The 20212-nt window shown below is 37.4% G+C and overlaps 1 protein-coding gene across 2 annotated transcripts in view; it reads left to right on the top strand.

Moving 5' to 3' along the window:
* RETREG1 (reticulophagy regulator 1) overlaps nucleotides 1-20212 on the top strand; it is a 71127-nt gene that overhangs the window by 40265 nt on the left and 10650 nt on the right. The window contains exons 1-3 of one of the 2 annotated variants that reach the window (XM_054190803.1): nucleotides 4249-4714; nucleotides 17973-18099; nucleotides 19888-19972. In XM_054190803.1, the coding sequence (XP_054046778.1) occupies nucleotides 4680-4714; nucleotides 17973-18099; nucleotides 19888-19972 (247 nt within the window). In that variant the 5' untranslated portion in view covers nucleotides 4249-4679. Of the gene's footprint in view, nucleotides 1-4248; nucleotides 4715-17972; nucleotides 18100-19887; nucleotides 19973-20212 lie in introns of those variants that run through there. The other variant, XM_054190802.1, reaches the window with a different exon arrangement.

The following is a 20212-nucleotide window of genomic DNA, read 5'->3' as shown; positions in this document are numbered from 1 at the left end:
AAGTTAGATGCAGCCATCATGACCCCCACTGGTGGTTATGGCTTGGGCTGGGGTGGGGGGAGCACACTGCCACACTTGTCTCTGGCAAGAATGTAGCTTTTATTTTCCTTTTTTTGCTGGTGGGTCCCCCTGAAGTCTTTGGTGCTTGCCTGTAAAAGGAAGAATTTGCACAGATGTCTATACTGTTTGGGGGGAAGGCCGTTTACTTTATAATTGTGATACATGTTCAGTCCAAATCGGTACTCAGCAAGAGCAAAACTGGGAAGATTCCTTGATCAAGCAATATGTCAGGCTGGCATATGGTCTGCATGCCAGCACATCTTTTGGGGCATCTTAATACCTGAAGGTAAAAGAGAGCCATTACTTACCAGCTATCAAGGAAGTTTTGAGAAAGGTCTACAAGCGGTTTGTTTAGTTGAAGAACAGGGTAATGGAGATGAACAGAAGTAAGAAGGATTGATTCTTGAAGTTATCCAAATAAAATAAAAAAGATCATGTACTCTGGAAAGCTGTGTGTAAAAATGTGGTAATGAGGGCCAGCAGAGAATGAGGAACACCTCACAAAAAGGGACAAAATGTGTAAACCAATAGAACGCTCTCACTGGGAATAATGGTGTATATTTCTGATCTCTCCCACTTTAAATTGGTTATAGTAAATGTAGGAGGAGTTTGTAAAAGAACAGTGAGGATGTTTGAGGGCATGTAAGAATTTATATGAATGAAAAAGTGAGCAAAATAGGGCTTTTAAAGCTGAATTAGCTGCCAAGAGCACAACATGATTGATTGTCTCTTTTTCCTTTTGATTACAAAGTCAAGAGCTTTCATGTTACTTTCAGAAGTAATGGGGCTAGAGGGAAGAACTCAATGTAAGGTGGAAGGGATTGTTACTTCTATTGAGGAACCAGCAGAGCTAAGGGGAGGGAAAATTTCAGAAAATGCTGGATGTGAGAAGTGAGAGAGTCACAGGAACGCTGGAAGATGGAAGCTCGAAGAGGTTGCTGAGAGGAGCAGGGATTAGTCCTGTAAGTTGAGGCGTCAGAGGTGGCAAGGAGGAACTTGGAAAGGACAGAGAGGACTGACCAAAATCCTCTGCAATTCAGAAAGTTGTGGCGTTAGCTGCAACTAAGCAAGGAAGTGAGAACCTCCCTGAAAAATAACTTGGGCAGGGAAAGGGCTTTTCCATCCTCGGTTCTGCCATTTCTAGTCACTCTGAGTTTTCCGTGTTGAAAAAGTTTAAAACTGATTTTTAGCAATTCTAATACTAGGCAAGCTCTTTTCTAGGCAGCTGCACCTTTCAACTCTGCAGTCCCATCAAAAAGACTATGATAATGCTCTGCAAAAATGATAAAGAGCTGTGAAAAGCTAACGGGAGGTAACTGTCATCTACCTGTTCCAGTACAAGACTTCTTAGAAATCAGTTGAAGTGGCCAGATCACAGCAAAGAAAATTGGGTGGGGTTTGGTTGGGGTTTTTTTTGTTTTTAAACCATATGTAGTTAAGCTGCACAAGTCCTTACCGCAAGATGTTATAGATGCTACCGCAGGATGGAAATCCAGTCAGAACTAAAAATACAGACATCGCTGCTGGTTAAGGAAACCGATGAGCCACAACTTGGAGTCGGGAAGACTATTTGGAGAAGGCAGCAAAGCATTTTTCCCTAGGCTGTGCTTTTGGACACAGTAGGAGATGCCAGGAGCCCTTTGGCTGGATTCAGTACAGTACTTTTGCTCACCTGCTGCTGTTCCACCCAAGTGTACTTGGAGACGTCATTCCATCTCATGCAGCTGTGAAATAGTCTGGAGCTTGATCTGCTGGAAACCTCCTGATGGGCCAATACAAACTGTAATTCTCTCGGGTGCGAAAGAATTCAGAGTGATCAAAAAATTGAGATGAATGTCCTAGATAGATAGTCGTCTTTGTGATACTAAGCAAAGTACTTTAGTGTGACTGCGGTTCAGCTAATTATGCGCCCATGCTGTTCTGAAGTCTGATTTGCAAAAATGATGAACAGTGATATCAGTAGAAACTAGTTTTTGAGTATTGAAGTGTTTTATAAGTGCTCAACTTCCAAGTTAACAAGTCCTTGACATTTCAGTTAGGTGCTCATTTAGTAGACACTTTTGAACCTAATCTTTCCAGGACTTGCTTATCAATAAGTAAATAAGGTGATATTATCCTCCTTACCTGACTGAGGGATGGGGTAGAGTTCTAAAGAATTGTAAAAGTAAACAGTGAACCTTTTTTTCTGCTGTAGCACTGAGCACTGTCTGCAGAGTATGACAAAGAAATGAACAATCCAAAGTGTACTTGAAGAGTTTGGAGTACATCGAGTCCAAGACTGAAATACAGGGACAGACAGTACTGAAGGCTTTTCAGCTCCTGAGTGTGATCATCAAATGCATTAAAAAGGAGTATTCTGTGAAAAGGCGTTTTACATAGTAAATGCATGTGGCTATGTAAGACTATATTGCACTGTATGTAAACAAACAAAAGCAACTCCAGTTGCACAAGGGGTTTAGTTTTGCTTGCTTTCATTTTTGATGCTACATTTAAATTTTGAGTGGTGCTTTTGTGTGTTTGCAGATTTCAGTTATTTCTTTTGATTATTTTCCTAACTAGAGGACTTCAGAGTTTTAATCTGAAAATGAAGCTGTCACACAATAACTTTATTAATTAAGATTTTTTTAATTTAACAGCTCTGTTGTTTCCAGGGTGAGGCTTGAAGGAAATTCAGCTCTAATTATTTCACCTATAACTATCAGAAGTAGAAAAAGAAAAAAGAAGAGGGAATGATATTGGAATATGCAGGTATAGGTGACCATAGAACATCTCTGTTGAGTAAGGCAGCACGGTTATTAATGGATATTTCTATATTACCTTGCATAATTTAAACACAGGACTTTATTCCTGTTTTTTTCCTCTCTCCTTTCTTTTAAAAGTACAGTGTGATTAAGCTGCTTCAGGAAAGACGTGTCTTGTGAAAGACTGAGGAAAGGTATGAATACAGAAGATTGGATGAAATTAAGAAAAGGAAAAAGGAGTTAACTGGAATGTTTGGGCCAGTGCTTAGGAAGTTGTCATTCACAGACAGCCAGCGTTCCTGTTTCTTTTGGTTTTCTCTGTTTCCTGAGATCATACTATTAATTCAGATACTCATACAGTAAATATAAATCATGCAAATTAAAGTAATAGATCTATGGTTAAACGGTTTGGGGAATTTGTGCTATATTTATCTAGATCTTACTAGTCATTTTGAAGCATTTTATATTAAAATAAGAAGAAAGGATAGAATCCTTTGTAGTTTTGAAAGTTAAGCCGCTTTCCAGTTACCCACAATGCAGTACCCAAATGCATTACCCACAGCGCACCAAATACAGCTTACTGGGTTTTAATCTGACATACCTTTTGTTCCAGCTTTCCTTTTTTTTTTTTTTTTTAAATTTATTTTTAAGATGTGACATCCCCAGGACAATTCCTGCTATCTCATGCAGTAGAGGCAGGTCTAAAACTTTCTGGGTTCCCTCCTAGAAAAATAGGTTGCGGTGTGAAGATCTCTAGATGTAATATTTGTTTGAAAATATATTAAGAACAATAGGTCACGCTGTTTAATGGAGGAAGGAAGCCACATGAAGGAGCAGTGCTGAGCAGCGTGCTGAACAAGCTACGTATGTGATCCTTGGAGTCTTGGGCTGCACTACAAAGCTTCATCAGCACAGATAAGGTTGCTGGGGTGTTGAAAATTAATAGAGATGTAGCTGGTGTAGCTGGAGTGACAGAATCCCTGTCATGCAGGCAGCAAGAAGTGATACGAGGAAAGTGAATTTGTCAATTCACTTTAGGTTGTTCACAGAGGCATTAGAAGTATTTTGGCAGAAAATCTCCTGTTGTCAGCATACTTTGATTTTGAGGATGAAAATTTCATTTCCAGTACAGTTTGCTAGTATCCCTATGACAGCTGAGACTGCTTGTGGCAGACAAGCTTATAATCAGGGCTTAAAAGCAATGCATTATTCTTTATTGACAACTTATTTTCTTATTCCTTATTTTAAAAGAATTATGAAGTTTTTATTTCATCTGTGAATTTAGTCAGTGGAGAATTTTGCCCTTCTGACAGCCTGTGACTGACCTTTATTGGGAGGGAAAAGAGGACATTTTTACAGTTGCAGTAGGCCCTTTGCTCTTATATTTGTAAGCGTGTTACTTCAAAGTTTGTGTCATTTAGCTTCCTATCATTTTGTTTGCTGCTTACTTACGCCTGAGAAGAATGGGAGACATGGAGTAATATTTCCCAGTGGAAGCAGGAAAATAAAATGTACTAACTGGGTGGTGATTCTCCCTCACATGACTAAAAGAAAAAAAAAAACCACCACAACCAACTGTTTTGCTTTTGGCAGTGCTTGCTACTAAACACCCCGTCATAGTGTGTGAGGTGAGTCACGACCTGTTTATTTATAGCCTTGGCCAATCAAAGCCGAACACTCTGAACTTCATTCAAGACCAGCAGGCACTTAGGATGTCTTGTAAACATTTGCTCTCTGAGCAAGGAGCGCTCTTCTTGACAGCAAACAGGACAGGTGCCTGGGTTGTCGCTTCTAAAACACCAAACAGACTAGAAGATCGTTGCCTGGATTATCTAGATTGGGAGAGAGAGAGAGAGAGATAATTCCTTTGCATCTGAAATGCCAGACAGTGAGGATCTGGGACAAGATGAAAGGTACTGTACGTTGATTCTGATGGCCTTCTCGTGCAGCGCAGTACGGACCGAGGCTTTGTGTAATTAATCTGTGTGCTCCTGAGGTCTCAGCCTAACATCAGTTTGCTCTGTTTTATAACAGATCATCTAATTCTCGAGGGGTTCGCCTCTAACGCTAACCTAAGGCTTCTTAGGAGAGAAGTATTAGATCTTAATGTCGGCATAGAGGTTAAATTGTACTGTTCTTAGCCATTTCTTAAACTGAAGCTGAAGGGAAGAAAATACTGGGTGGTTTCTACCTAGTGACTTTTCCCAACCGTGGCACAACTTACAAGCCTTGAAATGTCAGAGAGACAAATAGTTTCGTCGGAGCCACATTACTGACAGAACCATAACTTATTACTGTGAGACAGGGCACTGTGTCCCTTTGAGGTATGCCTTCTTTCTGAAGTTTAACTTTTACCTTAATTAGCTTATAAGACCAACGGACAGGAGAAGAAGAATTAATAACAATTTCACAAATACTATTTTCTCAAATATGATCCAGCATATTCCTAGGAAATAAATGCACTAATTAAATTTAGCTAGATAGACAGCTTTTAAAATAGATATCTTAAAAGTAGATCTTACTGATGTTAGGCTATGACAGTTTATAATTTAGGCTTCTTAAAGTCCACATGGTCTTTCCATAGTTGCAAATTTTACTGCCCTGATGTTAATCAAAATATTTGCTCTAAAATGGTGTTAATGGAGTATTTGATATTGCAAAAAAAATATTTGTCAGGTATGTGGAAATAAACGTTTTTGGTTTTTTAGAAGTTAGTTAACAAAATGCCAGAATATAGAGGCAAATTTAAGAAATCACAAGAATCAGAAGTGAGTATTTCATTATGGATTGAGATTTGATTTCTTCTAGTTAGATTTAAATTTGAACGTTTATGTGGGGTTTTTTTTCCAATATGTATGTCAATATGTTGTTGTGAGATAGATGAAATACAGAAGACATTTCAGGTTGTCTGCTGTAGATCAATGTATTCAGGCATGGTCACCTAATTGGATGAGTGTGGGTGAATGAATCCCCAGTGGCATAATTGGGTCTCTGCAAGGGTGGGGTCTCCTGTGCATTTCCGTTTGCAGGCATCTAAGTTGTGTTCTATATATGACACAATAGACACTATATAGATTAAAAGTAATTGTAGGTAGCATTTTGTTCTTTTCTTTTAAGGAAATGTTGACTCATTACTGATAGCCAATAAAGTATTAATTGCTCTTCATTAAAAAATGTTTAGCTGGATCTCCAGTTTGTTAAATTGTGTATTTTTCAATATAGGAAAACACCAATATGCATGACACATTAAAAAAAAGAGGTCTCAGATCATCATCACCTTTTTTTTTTTCCTTTTGAATTAATTTTGTAAAGGAAATGTATCATGTCCTTCCTTGAAAATGTGTTGTGGTTTTTTTAAATCAAGATGGGAGAAAATCTTGCCAGCTGAGAAGAATAATTTTGGAAAAAAAAATTTCGAAATTTGGATTTGGAAAAAAAAAAAAGCAGTAGTGTTTACCAGTATGTAAAAGGATGCAACTGGTATGCAAAACGTGCAAGCTTTGTAATATCTAACTTCCTTTGTTCACAATTCTTTCTCTATAAAGGCTTGCGGAAAGCTTTGGCAGTTAAACAGAAGTAAAGGCCTAAACCTCTGAGACTTCTCTTTTTATGAATCAAAGTTGTTTGTTTATTTGTTTTTAAACAAAAAGGAAGAACATTTCTAAAGGAGTAAGCTGAAAAAGCATGATAATAGGGACAGCTCTACCCATTTATCATTTCTGAAACTGTCATTAAATTAATTAGCCCTGGTCCTAGTCCCTCATCCTTTTCTGTCTTTGCTATTGAGCAAAAAGGTTTGAGAAAATAGTTTAATCAAAAGGTTCTGATGTTCTGGAATCAGTTTGCCTTTTTGTCTTGGTGGTAAAAAATAGGATATAACTGGAGAACATTCCTACAGAAGTGCTAATGAGATTTGGTGGAGGTCAGAATGTTTTGGTCCAGGTTAAGTAGGAAGGAATAGAAGTAGGAGCTATGGGAACTGTACTGGAGCAATTAATTTTAGAATTGCAAAAGAAGAGATTGTAATGTAAATGCACTGATAACGGGGTAATATTGAGGACACACTGAATTAAAGCTACTGCTTTATATGTATAAAAAAGGAGGGCAGTGGTATTTTTGTAGAAGCTATAGAATGAGCTTTGTTCCCTGATCGGTTTCAGTGCACTGCACTCCTTGTACCTCCTTCTCAGATACAAACAAATACTTCTTGAGTTCATGTCCTACTTCAGAAAATATGTAATATTGCATCATAAGTGTATTTCATGAACATTATAACATCATAGTTAAAGATGTGGCATTGGTCAATAGTCTATTAGTCATACTGTAAATTTAAATGTATAATAAACAAAGGAACATATGCACAAATACTTCTTAGTAAGGCTGGTAAAAAAGCTGAGTTGCAAAGATTAGGTTCCTACTCATATCGTGTTTTGTTTTGTCATATGATCCTGGGCGGTAGCAGATCAAGAACAGCAAGAAAAGATGTGGTCAAAGGTAAAGGATTGAAAATAGTTTACCATAAGGACAATGTTTCCCCTTAGTAATTCTTTATCATCGGGTCCCCTATAGTTTTGGTGTAAGATGGTATAATTTTTTATATTTTTTTTTTAATTTAGAAGATTGACAACTCACGAGGGACCTAACGATGATCAAGAATGTATAAAAGGAATAATCAGTCCTGATGTGGTGGAAGCACCTGGTTGTAGGTGCTTCAGATACCAACATGGAACTTCCTCTATCAGAACAATGCCTGTGTTGTTCTAATCACTGTCGCTTGCCTATTATTCAAAAAGATGGTGCACTAAACTGTTAGCCAGGAACCTTTTATGACTTGAATAAAAATAGGAGAGAAAGCTACGTTATTTCGAACCAGTAGTTTTTGAACTACAGTCTTACAGTGCACAATCTTTCTCAATATGTGCTTGGACTTACAGAAATGGGGATCCAGTTTAAAGTCAAATCTGCATGTTATTTAATTACTCAAAGCATGTTGATTTGTAATTATATAAGAATATTTGTGTTTTCTGCTAGTATGAGTTAATAAAGTGGAAAGTTTTTTATTTCCTTTTATGATTGAATTTAATGCATAAATGTGGGCAACAAGTGGTTAGCTCATGCCAGGAACTGTCAGTAATGCAGTAATGCATCAAAGTAAGTGATCCCCTGTTCATACTAAATACATTAAATCCATTGAGAAGACTCAGAATTAACTTCCGCACAGAAAGAGTTAAAGATGCCTTATAATGCTACACACAAAGTCATTTTCATGTTTTTGCAGGTTAAAAGTATTGTCTGGCACTTGAAAATCCAATTTTCCTTTTTTGTGCAGCTGCTCTGCAACTCAAGGAATGCTCAGCTCGTCTTTCCTAGCCGTTTGACTTTGAGAGGCCTTGAACTAGGAGTATCCCAGCTGAAGAATGTGGAGGCTGAAGGAGGAAAATAATTGAGTTTGTGAGAAAGGGTTAAAAGAGTTGTCTTTGCAGAAGAAAAATAAATGTGAAAGAATTGCTTCCAGCAGCTGGGTAGAGCTGTTTAAAGTTCTGCAAACAGAACTTTATGCTCCTGTTGATGGGAAGAAGACTTCCTTACTTTTCTGGACAAAAGTAGTGCAATAAAAATGTCTCTTTTGCATCACAAGTTTCTAGTACAAATAGGAAGCTGGGCTGGAAGTTCCCAGCCCTTATACTGTCTTGGTAAAAAGACAACAGTACATAGTAATAGCGTTATAGTCTTTGCTAAACAGAAAGCAAATCTGTAGTAGTATTTATGTGGCACTGGAACACTCAGTTTTCATGCAAAGAGATGTTTAAGAAATGTATACTTATTGACTAAGTCATGACTTTGAACTAATAGCACTTGACTATCGGATCACATTTCATGTTTTGAATGACCTCAAACTGGAGTAGCTGGTGTTCTTCTCGGGAGAGATGGACAAGAGTAGTACGGGTCAAAGGAAGGGCTTCCCATGAGACCTGACCTATCAGTTTGCTTAAAAGAGGAGTTGGACAATGAAATGCCCTAAATTTAGTTGGAGTATATTTTGTTTATTTGAGCGGGACTTTCAGCAAAAAGCAATGACTTTTAGGATGATCTGCTGTGTTGAGGAACTTGTGTGCTGGAATTACCTTAAAAAAAGTTAGAGTTAATTAGTTTGTATCTGATCAGCTAAAGAAAGACAATACAGCTCCTTATGAACACTTCATAAGATGACTGATGTTCTATTTGAATTGAAGAAATGAACACATCCCCTCCAAAATAACATCCTGGTAGTAATGGGTCTTTTTTTTTTTTTTTAGCAACCTGTAGGACCAGATGAGTTTCCCTGTCCCTTTGCAGAATACTCAAGTGTATTTTTGTAAAAATAGGATTGCTTTCGTTTTCAGAAAAGCTTGTTTTTGACTAGTAATATGAGAAAAAATACCTACATTTATGGAATTGATACTGTTTAGCAGTACACCAGTGGTAAAATGTTCCCCTGTCAGTTGAAGAGAAGAAAATACCATTTATGACTTTAGTTTAACACACTGTGCGAGAAGCATAATCAGGGATGAAAGGTTGTTTATATTATGTTTTGTTGAAAGTCACATGTTCTGACCAGTCTGCTGTGCAGTCCATTGAGAAAAACACATCCAGCCTCATCAAATGCTGATAATTTAAGCATATTGCTTGTACAGTAATATTAGCAAAAAAATATTCACGGTCAAGAAATAAATGGGGCATGGATGTTACTGCAGGCTGTGAAATAAGTTCTTTTTTCACCTTTTTATTGCACGCCTTCCCTTGAAAAAAAACACAGTAATGGCAAATTGGACTGACTCACTTTTAATAAAAAGCAGAAAATTGAAATGTCCCATGAAGACAGATGAGGTCAGAAAGAAAACACTTCAAAAGCTTGAGAAACAATGTTGCAAGGTGTTAACAGAATTCATTTAGTTCTTAGAAATTATGGATTTGAACTACAGGAGAGGTGATAATTAAAGGAGATTTTTGGATTTGGAAATGTTGTTAGTTACTCTTTAAGGTTGACAACTACATTCTCCAGCTTCGATTTAAAAACAAAATCTATCTAACTTTGCAAATGTTAGGGATTCCAGGTGTGTCCAAGCCTTAACACTGAAGGCATGTCAAATGCAATTGGTTAAAGGATGTTGGCCCCAGTTTGCCATGTTGGTGAAAGCCTAAACCTGTGCAGCGCCTATAGATTAGCAATGGGAATTAAAGTACATACAGGTATCTACAAGCTGGAGAAATTTCTATTTGAAAAGCTTCATAGAGTTTGTAGCAAAAAGGTTGGAGATGAAGATTGTCCTTAAAGTTTGAGAATGGAGTGTATTTGTGGATACTTCCCGGGTTCCTCGTTCTTTCAGTGATACAGCATCCTTTTGTGGAACTCTTTGAAGCAAGCAGGATTTTACATGGTGCCCCAGTGATTCATTTAAATTGCAAGTTTTGTTGACTTGGTCATAGCTACATGACATAAATATAATTATTTTAGTATACTTAATGATTGCATAGCATCCAAAAGTGGCACAGGATAAAGCACAATTCTACATAATCACCTTTTAAATTAGCCACATAGGTCATTAAGATGCTATGCTGTGAGTTCAGCAGTGCTTGCTACCTACTATGTCTTTCCATGTAGTGCACGTAACATACACGCATTTGTTACACTGCAGTTCAATAAGGCTAATCAATATTGCATTGTTTTCTAACACACAGTTCAATAGTAGATTTGAGAGGTTTTGCCTTCGGTATTTTAATACACTTAACTGTAAAATGTGCTTTTTACACTATTTTACGCTTTGGAGAGGGAGAGGGAAGATTATGTTCATTTTGAGTATGTAGTCACCTGAAATTTAAATGCAAAAAAAACCCATTTAAAATGTTTTTCACAAGCTTTTTAAATCTAAATAATACCTTATATCCGTTATCTCTGTACTGGCATAATGTAGAAGACAAATTTTAAAATATATTTTTGGCATAGGTCTTCATGTATAAAACATTTGTTTCAAAGAAGGGTAACTGCATCCTTATAATCACTCCCTTCTGTGCTGTGGTGATTCTTTTCCTCACAGGAAACATGTGAGAAAGCTCTGAAAAGGTAAACCTGTTTGATTGGGTTTTGCTAAGAGTTTACACACTTGATTTCATTTGGTCAAGTTCGTACTTAACTCCTGGTTGCTTATGAGGTTTGTCTTTAGATATTCACCTCCCCTACAGCTGCATCATTCTATAAGCTCTAGATACTACTTTTTAAAATACTACAAAATACCCACATTAGCTGTTAGCTGTTTTGATTTACATATCTTTGGGAATGTAACTTTCAGCTCTTCCACCTTGAGTAATACATTCTAAGTTACCCTTAAAATTACAGAGTCTGCAGAGGTTTCAAGCGTGTGTGGTTACAGTTGGGAAATCAAGAAGGTTTAGAAGCTCTATAATTACGAACTCTTTGTTTATGTAGGTGCAGTCCTTCAGATCCACCACATCCTAGTGTACTTTGTCACTGCTGCAGTTCTGAGTAGAGTATCTACGTGAAGATACATACAAAACTGTGTACACATAATAAAAAAAAATCCAGCACATCACGAAGAGATCTTTAAACCAGTAACATGAGAGCTACTGACCTTTCTGAGAGAAATGTGACGGGGCTTTGCTTGAACAGATGTCTAGATACAAAATGAGAGCATGACACCATCAGTCATTTTTAGAGAATGTAATGCCACTGACTCTTCTGGCCAGAGTTTGTGACTGTGATGGGTTGAAGCATCTGGGGCGGGAGGGTGTTGGGTTTTTTTTTTTTGCAGCTACTAGGTAACAGCTTATGCATTTGCTCAGTTTTAGAAATGATGTGGTAGGTAGTCAGAAGGATATGAGTAATTAATTTTCTCTCTGAACACCTTCAATCTTATCGAGAGTAGTTTTAGGATAAAAGTGTAGTACTATGTATATCAAATTCAGGATAAGCGATGGGAGCATAACATTTTATTCTTTTTAAATTGTGCATAAAAACTTTGAAGGTGTTCAGAGAGAGTTGGCTGCTCATATCATCAATGGAGCACCTTGACAGAAGTCCCAAAAGCTGTTTTGGCAGGAAGTATAGGGTTCATAGTTAAGTCATTTATTAAGGTACTCTAAGTAACTCTGCTAATATTATGCTGAAGTAGGTTTTTATGTTCTTGGTTGACTGATGTCATGCGCTCCACATTCATCATCTGCATCACTTCACATATCTTTTTTGGTTTTCCTTTTTTCTCTTTTACTGGGATCATTGAAAAATGAATTTGTCTGGTGTATGCAGAGTGCACCCTCGATAAGTTTGCTGATGACACAAAATTGGGAGGGGTGGCTGACACACAAAGAAGGCTGTGCCACCATACAGTGAGACCTGGACAGGCTGGAGAGTTGGGCAGAGAGGAACCTAATGAAGCTCAACAAGATCAAGTATAGGGTAACCGCATGTGCCAGTAGAGGTTAAGAGTTGACCTGCTGGAAAGCAGCTCTGTGGAGAGGGACCTGGGAGTCCTGGTTGACAACAAGCTGACCATGAGGCAGCAATGTGCCTTTGTGGCCAAGAAAGCCAATGGCATCCTGGGGTGCATTAAAAGAGCATGTCCAGCAGGTCGAGGGAGGTCATCCTCCCCCTCTACTCTGCCACATCTGGAGTACCGTGTTCAGTTCTGGGCCCCCAGTTCATGAGGGACAGGGAACTACTGGAAAGAGTCCAGCGCAGGGTTCTGAACACGATCAAGGGACTGGAGCACCTCTTTAATGAGGAAAGGCTGAGAGATCCGTGTCTGTTTAGCCTGGAAAAGAGAAGACTGAGAGGGGGCCTCACCAATGCTTATGAATATCTGAAGGGCAGTTGTCAAGAGGATGGGGCCAGACTCTTTTCAGTGGTGCCCAGTGACAGGACAAGGGGCAACAGGCACAAACTGGAACACAGGAAATTCCATCTCAACATGAGGCAAAACTTCTTTACTTTGAGGGTGACGGAGCACTGGAACAGGCTGCCCAGAGAGGTTGTGAAGTCTCTGTCTCTGGAGACATTCAAAACCCACCTGGACGTGTTCCTGTCCAGCCGGCTCTAGGTGACCCTGCTTTGGCGGGGGGGGTTGGACTAGATGATCTCCAGAGATCCCTTCCAACCCCTACCATTCTGTGCTTATGTGTCTGTCAGTTTTTGATCTAACGCAAGTTTAATGTTTCTTTCTGTTTCTACAAGTGCATGACATACATAACCCCTCTATCTTTGCATACATACAAATCCATGTTGTACATCCTTCCTTTCTCGCTCACCCTTCATCATGGTCTCTTGCTACCCCCTGGTTTCAACCCTCTGGCCTGTGGGTAACACTGCCACTCAAGTGGGCTCTGGGGAAAAGGGACAGAAGGGACAATGTTACCAGGGCTGGCAGTTGTTGGGAGGTGTGAACAAGAAGCAGCAGCACGTGCATCTGACTGTTGCACTGGAGATCAGCAAGCTGACTTTCTTACACCTCTAGTTGCCTAAGATCAGAATAAGGCTTCAAAATAGTCCCTTGTGTTCCTTGTAAAATAGAACAGTGTGGTTATAGTAGAACTGACACAAGTGTCTCGGGTTTTTGTGTTGCCTACAAGAAACTGCCAAGTATTCTTTTGCGGAGCAAGCTTAATAGTGGGTTTGTAACGTTTTAAAGCAAACTTCACCTGTACCATGTGCTCTTCTTGCTTGGCTGCTTTGTCAATGCACCACATGAAGACCACAGAGCCAAAGTATCTAGCAATATATTTTATCTGCACTGCAGCTTGTACTTTCAACATCTTTTAAACTTGGCAAAAGAAAGCATTGTTGACAACCAAGACAAGCAACTCTGGAGAACTTTCCCTGCAAATGTGCCATTTTTCTGCATAACACACGTTTGTTTTTAATTGTTATTAGTTGTCCTGGTGTGCCTTGTTTTATCTCCTCTTCTTTCATCTATATTGTCTTTATATTAGTGGTTAGCATATATGAAAATTATTATTGCATTATTATTGTAGTTTCTGCTTCTATTTTTTATCTCCCCGTTTTTGGAATTAACTTAAAGTTCGTAAGCCAACTATCTACAATTATCCTATGTATTTCAAAGCCCTGTTTTGATAGTAGGCATCAGGCCTATCCATTTTCTCTCTTTGTGCTCCTACAAAGTACCACTTTCATTGTCAACAATTTTAAATAAAGGATAGGAGTAAAGTCTGTAAAATGACTTTGTAATTCACAATACTGTCATAGTAGTAGTTTTCAACACCAGAATAAAGAGGCAACTCTTAAAGTACATACTATTAATGCTGCAGAATGGTTTACAAAAGCTGGAAGCAATGTTTCCTTAAGGAGAGTAGCCTATCCATAAAAACTGCAGTTCTCATATGAGAAAACCCTTGTATACTACTTTTCTCAAGCCACTAATTATCAGAGAGGATGGAAATGGAAATCGCTATTGTGGATGGGAGGTGGACAAAAGGTCTGTGTAATATTGCTAATCCTTCCCCTCATGTTCTTCATAAGTTATTTAATGGTTTTATTTATGTCCTCTGTCAGAGGCAAATACCTGCATGCAGTGCCATGCATGGGTGGAAAATACGTTGCATTTTGTCTGACAAAAGTCACCTAGTCCAAGACATGAGACTTTCATCCTGTGACTTTCAGGTACACTATTTTAAACTGTTTATGGTTTTTTCTTGAAGGGGGAGGGAGACCCTCACCCTGAATACTTGGTAATGTAAGAGCAAATCACTACTGCAATACTATAAATACTATACTATAATAAAGTCAGGAATAAGGCAACAGTTTGGGTTTTGAACTTTTCTCTGTGATTGAAATACTAGTTATTCTTTAAGTCATGTTCTGCGCTCCACTATGCATACAATAGTTTGAATATGAATCTCTTATGCATGCCATTTATGGTCTGTATGAAATGGCTCCCAAACCTTGCTCTAATACCGACGTTGCTGTGTCACCACCTCGTGGTGAAGTTGCTGTACAGTAGTTAAATACAGGCATAGAGAAAGATGAAGTTTCTCCGTGTGAGTTTAACTAGACATTTTTGACCATAATTATTCCTGACTTTTTTACAAAAATGAAGCTGTTCAGATTACGTATCCGAAAATAGAAGAAGGTGGTTTAACCTCCATTATGTAGAATAAAAGTGGGTATCATGTATGTGGGAGCAGATGACTTATTCCTGGCTTTGATATAAGTATGTAAAAATTCACAAATTTAAGTTTGGGCAACAGTTGGACCAAAGTGTAAAATTCAGCATAAGCCCAAATCCTCTTATCCCATGTGTTTAAGAGAAATGAGAGCAAGAATTTGTAATTGTAAGAAAAAGTGGCTTTAGCCCTTGCTGAATTGTATGTCAGACATGTTGTCTGGGGTTTGGCTAAAATGTTAATTAAAGATCTTAAGGAGAACTGAAGTTTGGTGTTCTTTTTGCTGAGACACTGGATTTGAAATTCAGAGTTTGCTTTTTCCTTTTATAATAGTTTGTAAATAGAAGTGACATATCTTTTGGGTTATACAACTGAAAATTTATAAATAGAGACTTTTTTTTAGCTGGAAAATAAAGTGAAACAGACATTATATATATAGTTACATATCATTTTCCTAGTTTTGTTATTAATCTGACCAGAAATCTGAGGTAACAGTGTAATCCCAAATTTTTCTTTTCATTTGATGGTATAATGTAATATACAGTGTGGACTAGATTATTTCACTTTCTATCATGATTCATTGATCAACGTGTCTGCCTAATTTAGGCCACTTGACCCTTTAATAACGATCCCTTCAGTGCTATGTTAGCGTATCTTGCATGCTGCCTTGTGAGAGAGATCACTGTGCAATATCAGCACATAGACCCAGCTCTGCAATGAGAAGCAAGTCAGAAGCTTATCTTTATAGAAAAAAATCAATATATCTCTTGTAGTCCAGCGCAGTTATACATGTAACTTTGAAGTAAGTAATTTCCAGAATTCAGATCCATTTTCCATTATCTCCTTGGGCTGTGTAAATAAACTGGTTGCTCTTGCTGGAAAGATCTGCATTGCAGTTCTTGGTACAAGTCGGGTGTGAACTCATGCCCGTATGAAAACATTACTGTAGGCTTTTGCTTTATAGGCTGAAAAAGTAAAAATAACATGAGGGAGGATTTTTTTTTAAAAGCACTTCTAAAAAACAGCTTTTAGTTTGTGTGTTCCTGAAAGTTTGTGAACTAATTCTAAGGAATGTGCAAAATGTTTATGAGGGAAAATAAGCCTATTTTGGTAGGGTTAAATTTGCTATATAGGAATCCACATCTGTTTTGAAAAATGTTAGGCGTTAAGCAAACCGAAAAGCAGTACTCTGATTTTAAGTATGCACCGTTTTGTTTGCCACTCACGGGAACAAACTCCAAAGTAACACCTGAGCCAGGAGGCTTAATAGCTGGTGGACATCAGGGCTGTGGTACCTGTGCATTGATATTGCCGGTGGCTCTCAAAAATACAAACATATTCAAAACTTTACAATCTTCACGGCTTGCCTTGTGTCAGGAAATGAGAGACATCAACAAGTTCATATCCTAAAACATAATGGTGCCTTATTAGTAAGAATGAATCATAGCTAATAAGATACAGTACAGCAAAGGTAGATTACATATGTGTGTCCTCAGTAGAGAAGGTAGACAAAAGCAACCTACTAACCAGCTTTCAACTGAGAAAAGTCTGAGTGCTCATGATGGCTTTTAACTTTTACAATATGTGCCAACAAAAATGACTAAGCAATCTGTTGTTGAGCAAGGATAATATTAACGTGGAAGGTTTTAATCACTACAGGTAGTTTTACAAGTGATGATAGATAATTATTTTTTTTAGTCTTATGTTCACTACAAAAAAAATTAAAATTTTGTGTCGTGTTACTCAAACAAATGTTTAAATGTTACTTTTGAACACTAAGTTCATACAGGGTAAAAATCAGCAGTCATACAGCAAAAATCTTATCAGTCACTTACTGATGCTTGCTAAAATTTAAGTTGTCCCAGGGAACTATCAGGGGGCATTTGCATTCTGAATAACGATGAGAACTGTTAACAGGGGCCTTCTGGTGTCTTAGTAGCTAAATAGAAGAGTAATTATTTGGAAATAAGAGTTGACAGTTTGATCTGACCGTCTGTGTGTATATCCTTATTGCTGTACACAACCCTGGTAAATACATTTTTGTTTATACTGTAGTTTTTGACTTATCCTGTAATTTGAGCCACCTATGACAAAATGTTACTATTAATGCAGTGATGCGTCGGGCATTTAATTATGTATCTGAGTCAAATGACTGTGGGATTGTTTATGGCTTAACTTGCATTCACTGTGATCAAAAGTGTGTGTATTGAGCATTGAATTATGCAAAAGATAACTTCATAAAACTGGTGCAGAATTTACTTCATATTCTGAATATTTGCATTGTGGTGCTTCCGTACTTTGTGCCAGTTTTATTTGACATTGACTGGCCTGTGTGTGTTTTTCCTTTCATTTGTTGTGTCATGAAACATCTTTGTGGTAGATGTTTTGTGTACTCCAAAAAGGTATACAGTGTGGTCATTTAAACTGGATATTGTCTAAACTGATCAGCCCCAAATTAGAAACATACACTTTCTCACGTTTTTCAGCAAATTCTTCAGTACATTTTTTTTTAATTTTATTAAAAGGACTGAACTCTTGTGGACCATCATGGCTTGCAAAACAAGACAAAAAATAGAAAAAAACAGCACAAGGATTATGTGCATGAAATTGAATTTATTAATATGTATGGCCATCCTGTGGCAATGAAAAGTACTGTGTTGTATTTTTTTAAGAAAAAAATAATATTAAGAAGCAAGTTTGGGCTTGCTTAATTTAGATGACAGCTATGTTTTCATATGGCCAGAATGAATAAGCAGTAATTTCTTCTGTAATTGCTTGTAAGGTCTGAGAATTGCTACTACTGAGCAGGGGGGGGTTGATTAAAAAAGATCAAATTAGCCCAATATAAAATAGGTGTAAACAAGTACAAGTTTCTGTAGCATAGCAGCAACCATTGGATCGCTGGAGGCTGTAGCTTTACAACATGATGGTTTCAACCAGTTTCAGCTTTCATATGAGCTATAACCAACGTTGTTGGGTATTCTTGTTTGTTTTACTCAGCTGGAAAGTCATCAATTCCAGGCAAGACTACAGACCGAGAATAAATCAGTGCATTTCAGAAACACTAATGAATTTATTTGTATTTCTTCAAGAAATGTCTCACTTCAAGGAACAAAACCCTGGCAAGGTAAGCACTCCCAAGTAAGACTTAACAGTTCAATATTGTTTAATAAAAAGGTGAGATAGATTTTTAAAAAAGCCAGCAAGCACAAAATGGAAAATAATGTACACATTATGATATACTCAGTCATGAGTTTTTGGTAACTTTTTCCTGTAGGTCATCAGTGAGCAAAGCTGCTCGCTGTGAAGTCTATAGCAGTATAGTCCCTCCCCTTAGAGCTCCTGGAATTTCACCAGTCATTGTGTGGAAAGGAAATTTAAAACACAATAATTTAATAAAAACTTGAAAAAGCAGGAAAAGTATGCAGTTCCTGAACATGCCCATTTTTTTCCAAGTAATTGTAGTTTTCAGAAGTAGCTGCACAAATATTATATGATAGAAAAGAATCCTTCATATTTTATTGTGATAATTTTTATTCTCTACAGATTTAGTTGTTTGGGGTTTTTTAACTGGAAAGACTGAGCTGGAGAACCCAGTTCATGAAGAGACAAGCATGAATAACGTTTCTTCTTTCCTAATAGGAATATTATTATGTAGTTCTAGCCAAAAGTGAAGCAGCTTTCTTTTCCAAATAAAAATTTAAATAATGTAGAAGTATATCGTGGCAATAGTAGATTTCATTTTTTATATATTTATTGATAAATACAGACATTTAAAAGGAGATTAGGAGGTTTTTTCCCCTCTTTTGATCTCGGTTAACTTTGCCAAAAAGTCTTTCATGAAAACAGGCCCTTCAGAATCAGCAAATGGGAAGTAGGTAGTACCACAGTCAAATAGTAGTTTGAACTGAAAATACAGATGAACAACAGGATGAAATACATTTCGAAGATGAATAAATTATACCAAAGAAAGATATATGTTTAGAATAATAAAGTTATATTTAAAAGAAGTAGGTGTGTTTGAGGTAAGGGATATACACAGTCCCATAATTTTGTCATGTAGCAACATGGCACAGTAACTGTATGTTAAGATATATTTAATACTGATTTAGAAAAGCTAATTTTGACAGCATGTTTTCTTTTCTTTTTCCTGACCTGGTTCTCTAAGCCATGTCAGTATTTTACTGCAATAATTACAAGCAAATTAGGCACTGATGCTGTGTGCAAAATTTCTTTGAGCTAACCATTTTATTGCAATTCAACTCCACAAGCAAATGGATTCTTTCTGTAAACTTTCAACAGATCAGTTCTGTACTCAGTATTGTGCAGTTGTGAAAGAAGCACTGTATGTCTCAGTCACAGCAGAGGCTGAATCTCAAGTTTCATACTGAAAATTCAGCTCGGTGTTGTCGTTACAGGGATGCTAGAGTAGCCAACAAGCATCAAGAGAATGTTTGCCAGCATGTGAGAGAGAACAGTTTCATGAAGCAACACAACAGGGGAGAGAACTGTATTCATCAGAATTTTTTGCGTTTGTAAGCATGCAGCAAGCATGCTTTATAATATTTCAGTCAGCGATTTGGGGTGTTTTTTAGCCTTTTTTGTGTAATGAAGATGAAGTAATTTCTAGTAATTTTAGCAATAGCCATGACCTTGTGAAACCATTACGGTAAATGAATAAAAGTAGCATATTTTTAGAATAGAAGAGGGGATATATCCTAACTAGCCAGAATGGACTGCTTAATGGGTATTTGCTCGAGATGTGTTAAAGTATTTCCTAATGTAAAAAAAACTATCTTCCATTTTCCACTGCATTCTAGATTTCATTTAGCGTGTAACATTTTTCTTTTGCAAAATGATCTAAATATTTAAACAGTGGAAGTGTTAATGGCCAGTTTGTTTTTTTTTTTGCCAGTTTTGCCTACTAGTCTGCAGCGTCTGTACATTTTTCACTGTCTTGGGAAGTTACATTCCTGGAGTTGTCCTCTCCTATGTCCTGTGTAAGTATAGTCTCTTTTTCAATCATGATTTATGTATGTGGTTTGTTCATTACTTCGTCTCTGTATATGGAGTATTTATTTATTTTTATATATATACACACACGCGCGCGTATGTACACATACACATATATATGTAGGTTCTGACAAGGGCTATTTGTGATGGGGAAGTCAGCTTACAGGTTTTTTCAGCTTCTTGATTCTGGCACAATGTTGCACAGTCGTGTTTCTCAGGTAGAGATA

The sequence above is a fragment of the Rissa tridactyla genome, chromosome 2 (genome assembly GCF_028500815.1).
Source record: "Rissa tridactyla isolate bRisTri1 chromosome 2, bRisTri1.patW.cur.20221130, whole genome shotgun sequence".
NCBI lineage: Eukaryota > Metazoa > Chordata > Aves > Charadriiformes > Laridae > Rissa > Rissa tridactyla.
This window is presented reverse-complemented; position numbering and strand designations above follow the sequence as displayed.